Raw genomic sequence first — 20,602 nt, 5'->3', positions numbered from 1 at the left:
CATTCAGCTCACTTGATCTCACTGAATTATTAACTTGTTAATTAATACTGAACCGCATTTATTAGACTTAACATAGAATGCATACTTGGACCAAGGGCATTATTTCCTTCACATCCACCTCCATGGCCTCCACTATGTCTCGTTTCCCCGCACCAACTGCCCCTTCTTCTCCACTCTCCCCAGACTTACCTTCATCCCTTCCTAGTCTAGCCATTCTCTTTCACCTCCGATCTCCACTGCCCACTAGCTTCTCCCCAAGGTCGATGTTTTTCTTTCCCACCGCCATCGGCCTTTTCCAGCTTCCTCTTCTCGCCCTCACTTTCCACACTCACTCCCACCGGTACCCCACTCGATTTCTCCTCCCTCCTGCAGTCAATCTGAATAGGAAGATCAACATTCCCTCTTCCCCCACGCTTTGGATCTTACTTCCCAGACTGTCCTCCACCCTAGTCCCCTTACTAATCCGCTTCTCATTGCTCACTGAAAATTTTGGTTTAGTATGGAATGCTAGGGCTCTCTTGCCTTCCAATACACTACTCACCTCTTCCTCCATTAGCGCTCTCCCTTTTCGAGGTGATGCAACTACACCTGGTCCCCACGACAATTTCTTCCTACCATTGAGCACCACAGACTCCTCGACATAGTCACGTTCGGTATGACCCATCACTCCGCACCTATAACAGAAATGGGGCAGACGCTCATACTTTATGCGAGACTCCAGCACCTGTCCAACCCTATTCTTGAACTTTTGGGTTCTACGCAGCGGAATCAACGTGAACAAAACCCTAGCCCTCATTGACTTTCCTCAACCTCCAACACTTCTCCTACTTTCCCAGCCAGGCTACGAACACTCCGACTTGACTGGCAATCTAGCGGTAGGTCATAAATCCGAATCCAGAAAGGGCTCATGTCTAGGACAACCTTCGTCGGTTGCACCCCCTTCGGAATTTCTTGCAGCACTATCAGATTATGGTCAAAACACCACGGCCTACCGTTTAATACCTTCTCTTTGTCCTTCCAATGAAAGAGCTGGATGATGAAAAGGTCGTTCTCTATTTCTCGAAAGATTGCTCTTTTGGACAACGACCGCATTTGATTCATCGTATTCTTCATGGCCCCAAAATTATACGCTCTCGAAGATTGGATCCTCCCCACAAGAGAGAGCTCAATTTCATCGTCCACCGTATTATCTCCAACATCCACAAGGTCTACAATATCATCATCTTCACCCTCAATAAACAGTTGATCGCACTGGATAGATAGATCGTCCGCCATAGGCATCACAAACCTTGCCTAGCGCAAGGGAAACTTGCACTACAAAAAAATTGTACCATTAACGACGGGAAATCCCGTCACTAAAGGCCAATAATCGTTGATTAATGACGGAATTTCCTGTCGCGAACCTGTCATAAAATGGGCCGTCGTTAATGAAACATCCCGTCGTTAACCCGTCGTAAAAGACATTTGCGATGGTTGTTCCCATCTTTATTTGGTTGTTAGCCCCGTCGCAAAAGGCTTTTGCGACGGGATTTCTGACCCGTCGTAGTTAGGTTGTCGTTAAAGATACAAATTCTTGTAGTGTTGTATAATTCAAAAATAAAATCAAACCATAGCAGAGCATGGGAGAGACTTTTTATCTAGCTATTTTAGTATTTTTTTTGACCTTCTTGAGAATTACACAATTCTATTATTCTAACACTTATTTTATTATTTTATATCATACGACTATTCTTTCTTAGTATCCATATGTGACTTCTATTTAACACAAATTCTTATTTATAATGGGTGTACAATAAATATTGTACACCGGAGTAAAAGTTGACTCAAAATGCTTAAAAGTTACATTTATATATAAAAGTTATCTATTTTTTAATGATAATTTTTTTTTCATTTGAATACAAATTATTTCTTCAAAATCACTAATAATGTATAAATTAATCATTTAACCCTTTAAAATGTTTATCTATCAACTTTTTAATTTTATAATATAAAAATTACAGAAAAATAGGTTAAAGTTAAAAAACTTCATAAAAATTATCTTGATGTACAATAAATTTATTATACATCTTGTGCGCGCAAGACCTTTGTCTATTTAAATACACGGGGATTACAGTTGTGTCCGGTGTACACCAAAAGATAGGAAATTCATTCACCTTCTCAAATACTTGGAGAACGAGAGAGGAGAGAGAATGGCGTCAGGATGGGGAATATCAGGGAACAAGGGAAGATGCTACGATTTCTGGATTGACTTCAGCGAGTGTATGTCTCGTTGTCGTGAACCCAAGGACTGCTCCCTCCTTCGCGAAGATTACCTCGAGTGCCTTCATCACTCCAAAGAGGTTTGCTTTCTCTCTAATCATTGATTCATTATTGTTCTAGGTCAGATCTTCTGATTTCGATGTCAATCCCTCATTTTACTGAACCCTAATTTTACTGTTGTTGCCTGTTTGGTGATTTCGTTGCAATTGTTCCTGGTTTGTATCATTTTAGAGTTACTAGCGTTTGATTTGATGAAATCGTGGTATCATTTGTATCACTTTCAACCATTTCGAAGATTACTTGACCGCTTTCAATTTCGGATTTCTTTTTTGATTTGTTTTCGCATTCACTGGTGGTTTATTGATTTGCCCCAAGCTATTAAAGGTTTATTACTATCAATTGAAATTTCATTGATCGGCTTTTAATAAGGAGATTAAAATCCAACTTGTTCTTCGATGAAAGTAACTGTTGAGAGAAAGAGAGAAAGTGAAGTTTTCCGTTGCTGAAAAAACTTGCGTATAATATCTCTGAGCAGTTGGGCTTTTGGTGGACCATAGGTTGCAATGCTCATTTTGTGATGGATAGAGCTCTATAAACTGATTAAGTGATTAGTGAAATGGATTGCACTTCATATGTATTAGTTTAGCTGATTAGTAATACAGTAGGAGTAGTTTGCTTGAGCTTGACTGTCTTTTGTCATTCAAAAGTTTCAGACCTAGTCCTTTAATGTGAAATAATGTTTATGAAAAAGATCCTAATATAAATGAGTCTAATGACTTACTTCAGCTAATGGGAAAACAGATGTTCCATAGAATCCTCATCTCCTTCTTTATTCCACCACGTTTATTCATATATGGAGAACCCTTAATCTGTATGATAAGATACCGTCTTTATTTCCTTAAAATCATCTAAGTATCATCTAAGTATGCTGATCTTTCACAATACTCCTCATAGTTAACTGCTGAGGGTTATGTAAAAGAGTGGTGTGAAAGGAAGATGGAGCTGGACCCTATCTTCATTATGCACACCGGTCTGACTATTAAGTGGGTGTTCAATTCGGGAGTAATATCAAGGGTATTGGAAGTAAGGCTTCTTACTGGGTTTGCTTATGGGATAAAGCTTCTTTTTAGCCCCTCTCTGAATCTATATTGGGGGCTTTACGATTCTATCTTTTTCTGACGTATAATGTGATTGATGCACCCAATTTTCACGCTGTTTGTGGACAAATTTCAACACGTGTTTTTGATATCTTCTTTTTAAAATTTTCTTGGGTGAAAGGAAACCTGTTCTTTGGATTTGCTTCAACATGTTTCAAAATGGAAGACTTCAAAATCCTGTAGAAGGTGGCTGCAGAAAATGTAGAAACTGGGAATTCCGAAATTGCATATCAGATAACTAGTAATGCATCAACATAGGTCTATGCATCACTAGCAATGTACCTATTGAAGTAGGCCAATCATTTGTTGGTGGGAATCTGAGCTCCTGAGGAATGTGATGTCTCCCTATTTAGCTCATCATCACAGATTGGTTCATATCATTAGAGTTTTTTCACAAATTACTACCTTTGTACCTTTTTTTTTGACGGGTTAAGAGAAATTTTCATTAAAATAAAGGGGCATACGGCATCTACAATCAAAATTTTCCCTAAACAAGAACAAGAACAAATCTAAAATATAATAACAAATTCTTTTTTCCAAATAACTAAATGAACAAATACTGAAGAACGGCTCCGAAATCATGGTATATGTGTAGCCATGAAAAAACTTCGATGTCAAAGCATATTTTCGTTGTATGGAGGACCTCGTTACAAACGTTATAGTCATCTTGAAAAATGAATCTGCTTCATATCCTGGATTGATCTTGATCTTCAAAGTACATACATCATAGAAACTACACAATTTCCACCATGAAATACACAAATAACACCCATCGACTCGATACCAATACACAAGCAGAAAACCTTCCGAAAAGCAAGGAGAAAAAACCCTCTCTTTCAAGGGAGAAACGTTCTTCTCTAAAGGAGAAAGCATTATTAAACCTACAAAAACAAAAATTAAAGGAAACAACACAAGAAATTAAAGTAATTGGGGCTTTCCAGCGGTAAAAACCGATGGAAGCCCCTCAAAAATTATCAATGGAGGCTAGGGTTTTGGAGGAGAGAGCCAGAAAAGAGAGAGAAAAAGGTTGTGCGGGTACAAGTATCTACTTTACTCCCTTTGTACCTAGATTCTCAAATTATATTTTAGAATATTGGAAAAATGAAGGTGGATGTTAATTTGATATTGTTTCCTTACCCTTGCCAAACTATTCTAGTTTTCTAGTGTCATCAGCTTTTCACAGGATCTTGGTACTATCTTGGGCGCATCTAATAATGGACAAATTTTACAAGTCTCAAGGAACAAAGAAAATAAACGTTGCTTTGATTATTTCATTGAGGTTAGCTATGTCGTAGCTTAAACAGCTGGGCCTTGAAGGTTGTCTGTGGAGATTTTATTTTGCTTCCTCTATTAGTAGATTAGTTTTCCTGCTTTACCATGCTTTGAGGTTTCCACTTTAAAGTAATTGTCATGCAGTTTACACTGCTGGTGTCATCTGGGGAGGTAGGCTCTCATTACTCATTAGCAGCTTTCAACTGTCCCAAATGATGTACTCCCTTCATCTGAAATTAATAGGAGCATAACAGTTGTCCCTTTTCCTAATAAAGTAATGGTTTATGATTGAATGACCCAGTACGGTAATAATTAAATTTAGTGACAAGGAGAAGATGAGGAGAAAACAGAAGCTACATAAGCATGTGTTGTGGATGTCCACAATTTTTTTTTGCTTGGCTTGACTTGTAATAATTTTGGTATATTAAGTGTAGTTGTTTGATTAATTTGCAGTTTCAAAGAAGGAACAGGGTGTACAAGGAAGAGCAGCGTCAGATAAGAGCAGCAGCGAGGAAGGCCAAGGGTGAAGACGACAATGAAATTCATCACTGATACTGGCTATTATGTCCATTCTTGAATTTCCTTAATAAAATTATGTAATGTGTTTTTGTATTTGATTTAAACTGGCATTGGAGCTTATGGGTGTTTGCAGTGCTGATTTTGAGTTAGTCATCATGTGCAAGGAGGTTTTTAATCCATATCACCATATCTGCATTTCACATTTGGGATCAAGTGTGTAAAACTTGGCTTTTATGACAAACATTGCACAAATAGTTCTGGACTTCAGAATGTCATTTTTGGTACCTTTGTTTTGGATGTATCCTCTACTTGGGATTTCTAAAGTTCACCATATTCGTGCTTCATCCTAACTTTGTTTATGTTGATAATTTTCTGTCAAATTTAGTCCCAACATGATTTGGGGTAGGCTAACATGAATCGTCGTAGGAGATCGTCAAAAAAAACAAGGAAGAGAAAGTGAAATTAATGAAAGTAAGATAAGAGAAAAATATATATATATTGTAGAAGAAATATTGTAATAAAAATAAGTAAAGTTTAAAATAAATGAATAAGTAAAATAAGTATATTTCAAAATAGCATGTAAATTAAAAAAATTTAAAGAATTTTTTTAAAAAAATAAAAAAAATAGAAAGAAACAAAAACATGAAATCTGTATAAATCAACTGAAGTCATCAATGTATATTCTCTCCCTCCACCCTGTCCTATCCAACGCCATATTTTCCTCAATCCCAAGAAAGCTCATATCGTGCTCAATCACCTTCCTCCAAGTTTTCTTAGGTCTTCCCCTACCCCTTGCAATTCTATCACTTTGCTCCCCTTCTATCCTCCTAACCGGGACATCACTTGGTCTTCTGCCCACTTGGTCTTCTGTTCACATGTCCAAACCCTAAACCCTAAGGCCAATAACTCCATTTTGAGTATTTTTTGAAAGGAAATTCTTTGAAAACTATTAACCCTGCCAAAATACAAGAAGATATAAAACTATACAAATGTATATAGGGTATCCGGTGAGAAGTACTCTTATGGTGAGAAGCGTGAGAAGTTAAGATAGTATATTACAGATACATCGCATAAACATTGTAGGTACATTCACAAATCAATGTAGATACATTAAGAAACACATCACGTCGCGCAACTTTTGTCGTCTATCTACTTCACCTAATCACAATTTCAAGACTTTATACCACCAAACTAACGCAACAATCAGACCACCTGATTCTTCAATATCAAGAACCCAGATTATACTTCAACAATCTAACCAGAATAATTTTGGTTACCAATTTTCGAAATAGATGTTAAATGGGAGTGAAAATGGCTTAATTGCAAACCCAGATAAATCCAACCTTTTGATTTTCATTGTTGGTACTTCAACCTCCACTCTCCAAAGTAGCCAAAACGTTATTCAAGTGCTTTGAATTGTTGTTAATTGAAATGAATTGAACTTTTCTTTCTATTCATCACTAGCACTAATCTCAGAGGACGAAAAGAGAGAAAGGAGGATAGCGAAATAAAATTAAAAAATCTCAAACTCAACATAATTAAGCTTCATGATGTTGTTGTAATAAGAAACTATAATCAGACAACTACAAATACATCAACAATGTACTACAAATACATCAATAATGTACCATTGACACATCAACAAGATACTAGAGATACAGTTATGAAAAAAAAAAACTAATTGGAATACCTAACTCAACGCCATTGCACCCTTAATTAAAAGTGGTTGGCACCCGCTAACTAGAGACACCCGCTGTAGACACCTACTTTTGTCCCCATTCCCGAAAGGGAAGGTTCGATGATGAGAACATAAATCTCCACTTGGCAACGCATCTCCTATAAAATAACGAATCTCAATCACCCTTTTCATTTCGGCCAAAACTGCTATTTATGGAAACCTGCTAAAAATAGTAACTGCCGTAAAAGGTAATTGTTAAAAGTGGTAAAGTCATAAAAGATAGAAACCTGTCAGAATTAGGTGTTGCACTCCAACATAAATCCTAAAAGAGATAGAATTTGCAAAAGGAATTCTGTTCCTGGTATAATTCGAAAGTAAGAGTTACGTATTAATTAAAATCTTAACGAACCTGGAGTTCGTAACGGGCCCAGACGCATTCCGTCATAAAGTTAATACGCACTAAAAGACTCGGATAAGTCTCAAAAGCTCCGCCTTCTAAGAGTCCAAATCTGACAAAGAACTCGGCCCATATCCCATTTTCAACGCCTGGATCTGGGCGCCTGGATCTGGGCGCCTGGATCTTCGGTGCCTAGCCCTGGGCGCTGAAAATGCCTGGGGCCGTGTCGTCTCCGAATTCTTTTTGGATTCGTATTCTAAAGATCTATCTTTCCACAAACTCTTTCCCTATAAATACAGCCTAAAAACCGACGTGAACACGACACACAATTCCATAACCTGAGTATTGACTCTAGCCTTAAGCCTAGCCTCACGCTGCGAAATTGATCCGGCGTTCTGTCGCAATCGACCCAAAAGTCGAACAGAACGCGTCCTGCCCCTTGTAGCTGATGATTTAATCCTAAATACTGGAACACTACTTAGAAACCCGAGATTCGTTAAATAAAAGGAGAAATAGCAAAGCCAAGTGGTTAGTTTTCTGAGAACCGTGACGCACCTCTCAAGGGTGCGTTGTAATGTGTCCCTCACATGATTTAATCGCTTTCATCACCCTTTTATAAAATTGTTAAACTATTAACTTGATTGATCTATCACGCCTAATAAGATAATACCTTGGACAATTGAATTATCATGCTAGGTACCTTAAATAAATCTAAATAAGATAATCGCGATCGATTTAGTATTATGTGTTGCATATTGCTAAAATCAATTCAGAATAGTTTAATAGTTTAACGCATGTCCCTTCAATTATTTATGCTGAGCTAGTAAGGATAACCTGCCTCTGGAGTTATAGATGAGCACTCCTCTCGGTAATTACAGTCCCCCGAACTCTCAATCTCTGCCCTGCGGGTGTACGTTGAGCGATCCCCACACCAGGGATCACAAGGGAACCTATGGCCGTCGTGGTTGAACATAATTGCACTCCCGGCATGACAGTGAACTCATAATGGCCATATCTTGTGCGAAAGGCTGTCTTAGGTATATCTTCTGCTGCAATCCTCAACTGGTGGTATCCCGACCTCAAATCAATTTTCGAAAAGATCCCAACACCCTTAAGTTGATCAAATAAATCCTCAATCCTAGGTAACGGATACCTATTCTTTACTGTGACATTGTTTAACTCTCGATAGTCAATGCACAATCTCATGCTCCCATCCTTCTTTCTCACGAACAGAACAGGTGCTCCCCAAGGTGAGACACTCGGTCTAATGTACCCTTTCTCAAGCAACTCCTCTAACTGCACTTTCAACTCCTTCATCTCTGCGGGTGCCATCCTATATGGTGCCTTGGAAATAGCTCCTGTCCCAGGCACTAAATCTATTTTGAAATCTAACTCCCTAACTGGTGGCATCCCTGGGATTTCTTCTGGGAATACATCCTGAAATTCTCTTACTACTGGAATCTGTTCTATGGCTTTCTCTTCTACATTCACATCTTGCACATGGCACAAGTATATGGGGTAACCTTTCCTAATATAAGAATGAAAAGTCATGGCTGACACAATACTGAGTTCAGGCTTAGACACAACTCCATGGTAAGAAATTCTATTCCCCTTTGGCCCCCTAAGAGACACTTCCTGGGTGTGACACTCAATTCTAGCCTTGTACTTACTAAGCCAATCCATCCCCAGGATTACATCAAAATCAGTAAGGTTAAACTGGATAAGGTCTGCAGGTAACTCAGTTCCAGCTACATTAATGGGAATGTTTTGGTATAGGGATTTACAAAGCACAACTTCCCCAGATGGTATTACTATATTGGCTTGGCACGAGGATGAAGGTTTCAATGCATTTTTACTCACAAAAGAAGTGGATGCGAAAGAATGAGACGCCCCTGAATCAAAAAGTAAGTGAGCAGGCTTAGAGTTAACAAGAAAAGTACCCGTCACAACATTGGCATTGATGCTAGCCTCATTTTGGTTCATGACATATATCCTTCCATTGCTGGTCCTCCCATTGCCATTGTTCTGGTTAGTGTTTGTCGCTCCACCATTACCATTGTTGGTATTCCCATTGACATTGTTGTTCGAGTTCCTTCCATAGTTGCCTCCATTGTTACTATTGTTGCCATTTTGACCTTGACGGTTATTCCCCTGCCTCTTGGGACATTCACGTGCCTTATGTCCAGGTTCCTTGCATTCGTAACAAGTGATTGGGTCACCTTGGCAAGTACGACCTCGATGGCTCTTGTGACATCTCTTGCAAGGAAGGGATCCTTGTTGATTCTGATTTCCTTGGCCTTGGTGGTTGCGGTTATTGTTGTTGTAACGATCATTAGACCTGTAGCCACCGCCATTACCATTTCCACTTTCATTTCCATAGCCATTTCCATTGCCATAGCCATTACTATTTCCTACATAGCGAGGTTTCTTGTCATACCCTTGCTGGTTGGAGGTTTCAGCATTATTTCTCTTCTTGTGCATATTCTTCACGCTTTATCACCCTTTCGGTGTTGCAAGCCCTTTCATATGCTTCCTGGAATGTTGCTGTTGCGCCAGCTGCTATCACTTTCTTTTGAATTCTGAAAATCAACCCATCTTCAAATTTCGAAGCCTTAGCTCTCTCATCAGGTACCACATTGGGACAGAACCTAGCATATTCATTAAACTTCTCAGCATATATTCTTGCACGCTCATGCCCCCAGTTTGGTTGAACCTACTGAACTCATTGTATTTCTTTCTCCTTATGTGTTCGGGAAAGAAACGTCCCTTAATTGCCAACTTGAAAGCATCCCAGTCAAAGTTCTCTTGGTTTCTTAGTGTAGGACCCTGTCTTTCCCACCATAAGTCAGCATTTCCGCGTAAGTAGAAAGTTGCCTGATCCACCTTTTGAGCATCAGGTGTACCAGCAGCAGTGAAGATCTTGTCAAAATCACGTACCTAGTTTTCAACCAACAACAGATCCTCCTTACCTAGGAATAGTGGGGGTTTCAATGCAGCTAGCTTCTTAGCCATGGTAGCTTGCGGGTCATTGTCATCATGGTTGTTGTTGTTGTTGTTGTTGTTGTTGTTGTTGTTGTTGTTGTTGTTGTTGTTGTTGTTGTTTTGCAACTGTTGCTGCAACAACAAACCAATAGTCTGGTTTATCTGTTCAAGGTTGCTTAATCTAGCAGCGAGTTGTTCCGGGGTTTCAGCCATTTGTTCTACTCTTCTTGTACGAGACCTAGTGTATACGTTATAGTTTTGCATACACACTTTGCACAATTTAACACTGGTGTTATCACCACACATATTTCAACGCGGCTAATGCTTTTAAACTCATAGTAGTTATACATGAACCAACAATTACACCTAAATAATTAGCATAACAAATTATCCTACTGATTTCACCTAATAAGGATAACTCTTACTGTAATTCGCTAGTTTGTAGCTCACCTCTTACTTTCGGTATCCAGTAGTAGTTCATTGATACCCACCAAAGAAAAAGAAAAAAAAAAACATATGCTGAGTCAATCATCACACATTCCATCATGTAAACCAATATGGACCGAATCAAAACTAGCTAAAATATAGGACAAAATTGTACTAAAGGGAATTTACTGTTTAAAACACATTCGAGCACGCAAAATCACGTAAGGTATTATCACCCACTAACTACAACTGTTGACTCTAATTGAGAAAACCCATTTCATCCAGTATAAGGTGAAAAAGAGAAATAAAATAATAATAATAACATAAAATAGTCATTAAAAGCAGGTAATACCCAACTAATTAAATATCACTGCAACTCATCACCTAATAGCTAATTTCAATTCACATACTATATAAAATACTCTCAATTAATATAATTATAGGACAAATCATAGTAATAATCGCCTTCCCAGAACAACATATATAGCCGGCCAATATCCGGTGAGAATCCAGTATTACTCTAATTAATCATGAAGGAAATATATGATTAACTAGGTAACAAAATAGCCCCTTGACATATTATATACTACCTGAAATCTATCAATATTAAGTAAAAGTTGGGTCACGTATCATTTATATATAGCAAGAAGAAAATTACACCACATAAAATTAGAAGGGGTAACACAGAAACAATTCAACACTGACTAGAATATAAAGATAGTAGTTCTTCACGCATAAAGGGTCCAACTATCATAGTAAATGAAGCAACATAATGGCCTAATGGCCTTATTAATTCCCTAGTTTCTACTATATAATTTAACGGATTATTTCGGCTTCTTAGTCGGAGTTTGAGGAGTCACTCGTACGTGAGTGATTTGAGATTACTTGTTTGAGAACTGCTTACTTTGACGTTGTCAACCGTCGCACCGTAAAAGGAGGCTATAAAGGCAACGCTCAGGTAATCACCTATCAAACGAAGTCTAATCTCAAGATCGCAAGATTGGGATTGTCCTCCCATAAATCGGGATGAGATGCTGAAAGTTGTACAAGGCCACTCGGAGAGCTAGAAATTGTAAAATGCATGGTCGTGCTCAGATGAATCATAGGCTATGATTATCTGTTTTATTTGATCAGTTGAACTCTGAAACCGAGAAACACCTCTGGAGATAATAAGGATGACAACTCTTACCTTATGTTCAAGAGCAAGCATCGAGCGACAAAGGAATTAGGAAATGCACACTTGTCCCTAAGGACAAGTGGGAGACTGAAGGAAATAATGCCCTTGGTCCAAGTATGCATTTAATGATAAGTCTAATAAATGCGGTTCAGTATTAATTAACAAGTTAATAACTCAGTGAGATCAAGTGAGCTGAATGCCTATCTAGAGGCCGCTTCAGTTCAAGTGGAATTAATGATATTAATCCACAGCTTACTCTTGACTGAACCCGTAGGATCACACAAATAGTACGTAAACGGATCAAGTATTTAATGGCATTAAATACTCCATCTATGAATATTCGGAATCGACGGATCTTGGTTTCAGTGGGAGCTGAGATCATCAAAGGTAAGAAATGAATACTCCGGAAACGATGATATTGCCGGAAACGGAAATATGGATCGTATCTGAAATATAAATATTATCCAAGTCGTAGATTTTGCCGGAAACGGAAACATGGTACGTATCGGAAAATATTATCGGAAATAGAAATATTACCGGAATCGGAAATATTGCCTGAAACGGAAATATTGTCAGAATCTGAAATATTATCGGAATCGGAAAATAATTCCGGAAACGGAAATATTAAATATTTGTTCGAAACGGAAATTAATTCCGGAATCAGAAATGTTAAATATTGTTCGTATCGGAAATGAATTCCGGAATCGGGAATTTAATCGGAAAGCGTATCGTACGAATTAGAATTGGACGAGGCTTGCTAGACGAAGGCCCAGCACGAAGCCAGGCCGACGCCCAGCAAGCCACACGCATCCAACACGCCAAGGCCTCGACCAGGCCCAGCGCAAGGCCAGGCCCAGCCAAACCTTGGCGCGCGCGCTCAGCAGTGGGCTGCGAGTAGTGGGCCTCAGCGTTGTGCGCTCGGCGTGGGCCGCAAGGCTTGCGTGCGGGCGTGCGGGCGTGCGGTGCTTGAGTCGTGCTCGTATGCGTGATGAATCCTAAAGCTATCGAAATTCGTGCATTGTTTAAATCCTAATCCTAAAAGATTAAATTTATTATTTAGAGTTCTAAAAGGATTCTAATTAATAAATTAGTATTCTAACAGGATTCGAATTCCTTTTCCATAGTCCTATAAATATATGCCTAGGGTCATAAATTTAGACACGCGTTTTCAGCAAGTGTTCATACAATAAAACAATGATTTTTGAGCAGAAAAATCAGTCACATTCTTGCCCCATAATAGCCGAAATTTATAGTACCTTAAGGGCGATTCTAGTTGGTCAATCTTAAGGCGGATCCGGATGTGCTGTGGACTATCTACGGAGGGACGACGCTTGGAGTCCTAAAAACTTGTTCTTGTTCGGTTCGGGCGCAGTTAGGGAGGGCACTGAAGGAAATAATTCCCTTGGTCCAAGTATGCATTCTATGTTAAGTCTAATAAATGCGGTTCAGTATTAATTAACAAGTTAATAATTCAGTGAGATCAAGTGAGCTGAATGCCTAGCTAGAGGCCGCTTCAGTTCAAGTGGAATTAATGATATTAATCCACAGCTTACTCTTGACTGAACCCGTAGGGTCACACAAATAGTACGTAAACGGATCAAGTATTTAATGGCATTAAATACTCCATCTATGAATATTCGGAACCGACGGATCTTGGTTTCAGTGGGAGCTAAGATCGTCACAGGCAAGAAATGAATACTCCGGAAACGATGATATTGCCGGAAACGGAAATATGGATCGTATCGGAAATATGAATATTATCCAAGTCGTAGATGTTGCCGGAAACGGAAACATGGTACGTGTCGGAAAATATTATTGGAAATGGAAATATTACCAGAATCGGAAATATTGCCGGAAACGGAAATATTGTCAGAATCGGAAATATTGCCGGAATCGGAAAATAATTCCGGAAACGGAAATATTAAATATTTGTTCGAAACGGAAATTAATTCCGGAATCGGAAATATTAAATATTGTTCGTATCGGAAATAGATTCCGGAAATGGAAATTTAATCGGAAGCGTATCGTACGAATTAGCATCGAACGAGGCTTGCCGGACGAAGGCCCAGCACGAAGCCGGGGCCAATCGCCCAGCAAGCATGCGCGCCACAAGCCCAGCCAAGGCAGCGCCCAGGCCTACCGCAAGGCAGGCCCAGCGCGCGCCAAGGGCCACGGCTGCGTGGGCCGTGCTGCGCGGGCTGCTGCTCGCACGCGCATGGGCAGCCCTTGTGGCTGCCGTGTGTGTGTGAGTTTGTGCTCATGCGTGATTCCTGAATCTACAAGAGTCAGTGTATGATTAAATTTCTATTCCTAATTGGATAAATTAATTAAATAGAATTCATGTAGGATTCTAATTTCAATTAATTCGTATCCTACTAGGATTACGATTCCTTTTCCATAACTCTATAAATAAAGGCCTAGGGGTCATAATTTATACACAAGTTTCAAAGTATTCATAGTGAGTTTTTGAGAGAAAATTCAAACACACATCTTGCTCAAATTGCCGAAATTTTCTAGTACCTTAAGGGCGATTCTAGTTGGTCAATCTTAAGGCGGATCCGGACGTGCTGTGGACTATCTACGGAGGGACGACACTTGGAGTCCTAAAAGACTTGTTCTTGTTCGGTTCGGGCGCAGCTAGGGAGGGCACGCAACAAAGAGTATGCATCTAAATTATGCTATATGATTATGTGTAAATAATATGTTGTCCTGGGTTAATGGTTGTTTCCGCATGATCTATGTAATGTCATATGTATCATAACCTAACAGTGGTATCACGAGCCCCTTATTATTTTCATAATCTAAATTGCATGAACATGGTTAAATATTACAAATTTGCAAGAATTAAAAGGGGTGATTAATTTTCGTAATTGTTAATTAATTGCAAATTGCGTTTATTTAATTATATGTACGCAGTTTTTCGGCAGTTTCTTCGTTACTCATCCGAATTGAGTGATTTTTGTGTCAATTCCGCATGTAAAAGGCATTCTAAAATTTTGACAAAAATAGTCTTTTTCTGCCGAACCCAGAATTCTCAAATTCGAAGCCTAACTATGACTTTTCGAAGGTTTTAGTTTTTCGAATGCAAAATTTCGTAAATTTAAAATGTTAAATTAAATATTTGCGATTCCTGTTGATAAATCTTGAATTTTTGATTGACCTACTGCATATGTTTAACAAGTTTGAATGCCTAGTCTTGTTAATTATGCAATCTAATTTGTAATTATGATTAATTTGTTGAAAATTAGAATAATTTAGAATTAATTTGATTTTCATAATTAATTGTAATTTAATTAGAAACCTATGATTAAAAACCACCATAAAAATTGTAAATTTACGATAAATTTTAAATTTTTATGACCTAGACTTGAATCCATATCAATCGGAAATCAATTGGATAATAAATTTTCGATTTTTCGCCCTAAAATTATGAAATTAATAATATTTATTAATTTGTCATTAATTTTAAATATAAATTTTAAATTTTTATGCGATTCGTTCAAATAACTTGCACGCACGAAGCAATGGACGCTTCGTGTTACCCTTAAGGGGTGTTGTATAATGCGGGCATGCGACGACGAGCAAGGGAGCTCGTCGCCCGTGCGGCACGAATGCAATGAGCAAGGGCGTAGTGCACGAGCACAAGGCAGCAGCCCTGCCTTGTGTCGTGTGCCACGAGCAATGAACGAATGGGCATGGGCGAAGGGCGAGCCAAGGCAGTCGCGTGTGGGCAGCAAGCGAGCTGCGCCACAACGCGCGCTGCCTCGCACAAGTGCGCGCAACCTCGCGCGCAGCGAGCGCAAGCTCGCGTGCCACGAGCGCTGCGCCCAGCACTGCTCGCGCGCGCAGCGCGCGATGTCGCTCGCCCAGCGAGCGATGTCGCGCCCCAGCGAGCGATGGCTCGCGCGCGCAGCGCGCGATGTCGCTCGCCCAGCGAGCGATGTCGCGCCCCAGCGAGCGATGGCTCGCGCGCACAGCGAGCGAGCCAGCGCGCCCAGCGAGCGATCTCGCGCGCGCGCACTGCGAGCGATAGCTCGCGTGCGATGGGGCGCTGTGCGGAGGCTTGCGATAGGACAGCAGCAGCTATGCGACGAGCGCATGGGCTGCGCGCGCATGGCCAGCAATGGCTGTGTGCGTGCGGCCCATGGGCGTGCAACGCATAGGGTGTTTGCGTTACGATTAGATCGTTTTGAATGTTTAATTTGAAAATTTCAGTTCACGTAATTTTAATTAATTTTAAAATTAATAATTTGAATTAATTTCTTGGATTTTAATTTTGAATATTATAATTATAATAAATGGAATTTATTCTAATTATTTTACTAAAATTAAAATCATGAATTAATTTAAATACGACTGAAATTAAATTAAATTTTTGGATTCAATTATAAATTTATATGAGCTTTAAATTTTAATTAAATTTGTATGTTTCCGGTTAGACTAGAAATACAATTTTATGTTTAAAATTAGTAAAGCATATGAATTTATTGGTTTGAGTGGGAGCGCTTTTTAGTCATAAACTCTTGATTAGGTCTACAAATCCTTAAGGTTAAAACAACTCGATTAGAATTAATAAGGACTGAATAATTGGTAGATTATTGGTGCCCTTGATTAATTGCTGCAAATGTTTACGTGATGCATAATGTGTTTTACTAACCAGCTATGTGGGCCATTCATGATAATGAATGGGTGAATGGTATATATTGTATATGTACTGTTTTGCAGGTTATGAAGTGACTAGTATGGCCCAAATAGGATAGAAAATATGGTCTGCGTACCATTAATTTGAATGTAATTGGTCTAAAGCACCAAAGTTATTTTTCAATTCAAATATGGTCTGCGTACCATCAAATAGTTGTAATTAGTTATAGCTTATCCTATTTGAAGAAAATGGTGCCTCCCACGGAGATTTTCAAGACGGACTTTGAAGTCAAAGCTTCAAGATGAAGTCGGGCCATACTAGATCACAAATATCTTATGCATGTTTTAAGTTATTTATTGCTTTAAATATGTCTTAAAATGCATGAGATCAAAAGCTTGATTATGTTGCATGATTAAGGATTTTAGTTCACTTAAAATCTAACCAACATAGTAAGAGCCTTAAGTTCCAAACTTAAAAATTGAGTTAAAAGGTGCCATGCCAAAATATACACTTGCTTGGATATCCTTTACATCAATCTAGTAATAGTTTTCGCTCAGCGAGGTGTTACTTATTGGTCCTAAAGGGGCAAGGTACACAAATAATTGTGAGTACATGTTAGTTTTGGTGAAACTCAACGATATAAGTAAGGAGTCCTTTTATGTCGTGGAAAATTCGATAGGTTTACCTAATAAGTTCTTAGACGTACCTATCAACCAAGAATAGTTTCTAGACTATTAGCAAAAGGCTTTTGCTTACCTAAGATGTTCTAGGATTAAGTCGACAAACTGTGCTTAGTTCTTCAATGATTTTAGGATCTTGGAATCATTTTGTTCACACCTGCCGGAACACATAACTTGAATAAAATGCTTAATAAACATTGAATTATGCATGTATGCTAGAATTTAAGTTTATTAAGAGAAACTGTGAATGGTTATTTATTTGTTTATTCTTTTCAATTGTAGTTTTTAATATGGCAAACAACAATCAAAACATCATCATGGGTTCTGAGCTTATGGTCAAGCTGAACCTGACAAATTTTCTTGAATGGGAAGCTAAGCTAGTTGAAATAGTCAAACTCAATGGACTTGAGTATGTACTATCACATCCCATGCCAAGCTACTATGCCAGAGACATGACCCCTGAGAGATTTTACGCCTGGGATGCGGATCTCAAAAAGGTTATGAGTCTCATGCTGAACAATATCCCTGATGATTGGGCTAGAAGGTTTGTAGCTTATGAACCTTTTACGCTCATCAAGAATCTGAGGGATATCTGTCGTGGAAGTACGGAGGACAGGGACCTGAACGTCCATGAGTTGATTGAATCAATGTCTGGGCTAAAGGTTAGTTCTCCCAACAGGTGTTATAGGATGGAGGTCCAAGAAACACATGTTCAGCTCCTTCGCACTAAACAGAGGGTAGGCGTCCCACTGAGGTTCCATGTGGATCTTATGTGTTCATATTTTGATCGCCTAAGTCTACTAGGAACACCAATAAGCGAAAGGATGGCAGTCTCTGTCTTGCTCAATTCACTACACAGTGGGTTTGGTCGCTTCAAGCAACAATACCTAAGTGAACCAAGAGAAGAAACAGTTGCAGAATTTATTCACCTTGTCAGAAAGGCTGAAATAGTACTGGACTGTGAAGCCAAAGATTTACTCAAGGCTAGAAAGAGACCATTCAAGAAAAGTGGAAAGTCCAAGGGCAATGCTAAATCAAAGCAGGACAAGTCCACATCAAGCTGTCTTTATTGTGATGGAATAGGCCATTACAAAAGAGAATGTCCAAAGCTAAAGGAAGATCAGAAGAACGGAACAGTCGTTCCATCTTCAGGTATTTTCGTTATAGACTGTATACTTGCTAATTCAACTTCTTGGGTATTAGATACAGGTTGTGGCTCACACTTATGTTCCAATCCACAGGGACTAAGAAGAAGTAGAAAGTTAAGCAAGGGAGAAGTCGACCTACGAGTGGGAAATGGAGCACGGATTGCTGCATTAGCTGTAGGAACTTACTATTTGTCGTTGCCCTCCGGGCTAGTTTTGGAACTGGAAGAATGTTTCCATGTTCCAAGTCTTACTAAAAACATCATTTCAGTTTCTTGCTTAGATGCTAAGGGATTTTCCTTTATAATAAAAGACAATAGTTGTTCGTTTTATTTTAAAGAGATGTTTTATGGATCTGCTAGATTAGTCAATGGACTTTATTTATTAGATCACGACAAACAAGTATATAACATAAATACCAAAAGGGCCAAAAAGGATGATTCAGATCTCACCTATCTGTGGCACTGTCGATTAGGCCATATAAACTTGAAACGCTTAGAAAGACTTCAAAGGGAAGGAATTCTAGAACCATTTGACTTAGAGGATTATGGTAAATGCGAATCATGTTTACTTGGCAAAATGACAAAGCAACCTTTCTCTAAAGTCGGAGAAAGAGCAAATGAACTATTGGGTTTAATCCATACAGATGTATGTGGACCAATGAGTACAAATGCTAGAGGTGGTTTCAGCTACTTTATCACTTTCACTGATGACTTCAGTAGGTATGGTTATGTCTACCTAATGAAGCATAAGTCTGAATCCTTTGACAAATTCAAGGAATTTCAGAGTGAAGTAGAGAATCAATTAGGCAAGAAGATTAAGGCACTGCGGTCTGATAGAGGCGGTGAATATCTGAGCTATGAATTTGATGACCATCTGAAAGAATGTGGAATTCTATCAGAATTGACTCCTCCTGGAACACCACAATGGAACGGTGTGTCAGAACGGAGGAACAGAACCTTGCTAGACATGGTCAGGTCAATGATGGGTCAGGCCGAACTTCCATTAGAATTTTAGGGACATGCACTAAATACAGCTGCACTCACTATAAATAGAGCTCCGTCTAAAGCTGTCGAAAAGACTCCATACGAATTATGGTTTGGAAAACCTCCAAATGTGTCTTTTCTTAAGATTTGGGGATGTGAAGTATACGTCAAACGATTAATTTCAGACAAACTTCATCCAAAATCTGACAAATGTATCCTTGTGGGCTATCCAAAGGAAACAAAGGGGTATTACTTCTACAATACATCTGAGAACAAAGTGTTTGTTGCTCGAGATGGTGTCTTTTTGGAGAAGGATCACATTTCCAAAATGACAAGTGGGAGAAAAGTAGACCTCGAAGAAATTCGAGTCGAACAACAAACTCTAGAGAATGCTCAAGATGACATTCAGGATGAAACTCAGAGATCTTTAGAAGAATCTGGTGAGAATCATGGTCAATCTAGAAATGTTACCCCGCGTAGATCGCAAAGATATAGATCTCAACCGGAAAGGTACTTAGGTATTTTGACGAACGAGAGCTATGACGTTCTATTACTTGAAAGTGATGAACCTGCGACTTACAAGCAAGCTATGACGAGCCCTAGCTCCAAGCAGTGGCAAGAAGCCATGCAATCTGAATTAGACTCCATGTCTGAAAACCAAGTATGGGATTTGGTCGATTTGCCAGATGGCTACCAAGCCATTGGAAGCAAATGGGTTTTCAAACTGAAAAAGGACAAGGATGGGAAACTTGAAGTTTTCAAAGCTAGATTGGTTGCAAAAGGTTACAGGCAAGTCCACGGTGTGGATTACGATGAAACCTTTTCACCAGTTGCAATGCTAAAGTCTATTCGAATAATGTTAGCAATCGCTGCATATTACGATTACGAAATATGGCAGATGGATGTCAAAACTGCTTTCTTAAACGGCGTTTTAACAGAAACTGTGTTTATGACACAGCCTGAAGGTTTTGAGGATCCAAAGAATGCTAAAAAGGTATGCAAGCTAAAGAAGTCAATCTACGGATTGAAGCAGGCATCCAGGAGCTGGAATATACGTTTTGATGAAGCAGTCAGTGACTTTGGTTTCATCAAGAACGCAGACGAATCTTGTGTATACAAGAAGGTCAGTGGGAGCAAAATTGCTTTCCTAGTATTATATGTCGACGACATATTGCTTATCGGAAATGACATTCCTATGTTGAACTCTGTCAAGATTTGGATTGGGAAATGTTTTTCGATGAAGGATCTAGGAGAAGCACAGTACATATTGGGCATCAAGATT

General features: G+C 39.1%; 3 protein-coding genes across 3 annotated transcripts; 1 reads left to right on the top strand and 2 right to left on the bottom strand.

The window, feature by feature from the left end:
- Window positions 1-792: 792 nt before the first annotated feature.
- On the bottom strand, window positions 793-1,275 carry LOC110782226 (uncharacterized). The gene has a single exon (XM_021986347.1). It carries the CDS (start codon window positions 1,273-1,275, stop codon window positions 793-795), a length of 483 nt encoding a protein of 160 aa, XP_021842039.1.
- Window positions 1,276-2,114: 839 nt separating this feature from the next.
- On the top strand, window positions 2,115-5,482 carry LOC110782311 (NADH dehydrogenase [ubiquinone] iron-sulfur protein 5-B). Its single transcript, XM_021986431.2, has 2 exons — window positions 2,115-2,339; window positions 5,142-5,482. Exons 1-2 carry the CDS (start codon window positions 2,190-2,192, stop codon window positions 5,238-5,240), a joined length of 249 nt encoding a protein of 82 aa, XP_021842123.1. The 5' UTR covers window positions 2,115-2,189; the 3' UTR covers window positions 5,241-5,482.
- A 1,263-nt stretch (window positions 5,483-6,745) lies between these two features.
- Window positions 6,746-9,763, bottom strand: LOC110782225 (uncharacterized). Its single transcript, XM_056841199.1, has 2 exons — window positions 8,276-9,763; window positions 6,746-6,790 (listed from the first exon to the last, which is right to left on the bottom strand). The coding sequence occupies exons 1-2, from the start codon at window positions 9,761-9,763 to the stop codon at window positions 6,746-6,748; spliced, it is 1,533 nt and encodes a 510-aa protein (XP_056697177.1).
- Between the last annotated feature and the right edge of the window lie 10,839 nt (window positions 9,764-20,602).

Source organism: Spinacia oleracea, chromosome 3 (assembly GCF_020520425.1).
Source record: "Spinacia oleracea cultivar Varoflay chromosome 3, BTI_SOV_V1, whole genome shotgun sequence".
Taxonomy (NCBI): Eukaryota; Viridiplantae; Streptophyta; class Magnoliopsida; order Caryophyllales; family Amaranthaceae; genus Spinacia; species Spinacia oleracea.
The sequence above is the reverse complement of the archived record's forward strand: the minus strand, read 5'-3'. Positions and strand labels throughout refer to the sequence as shown.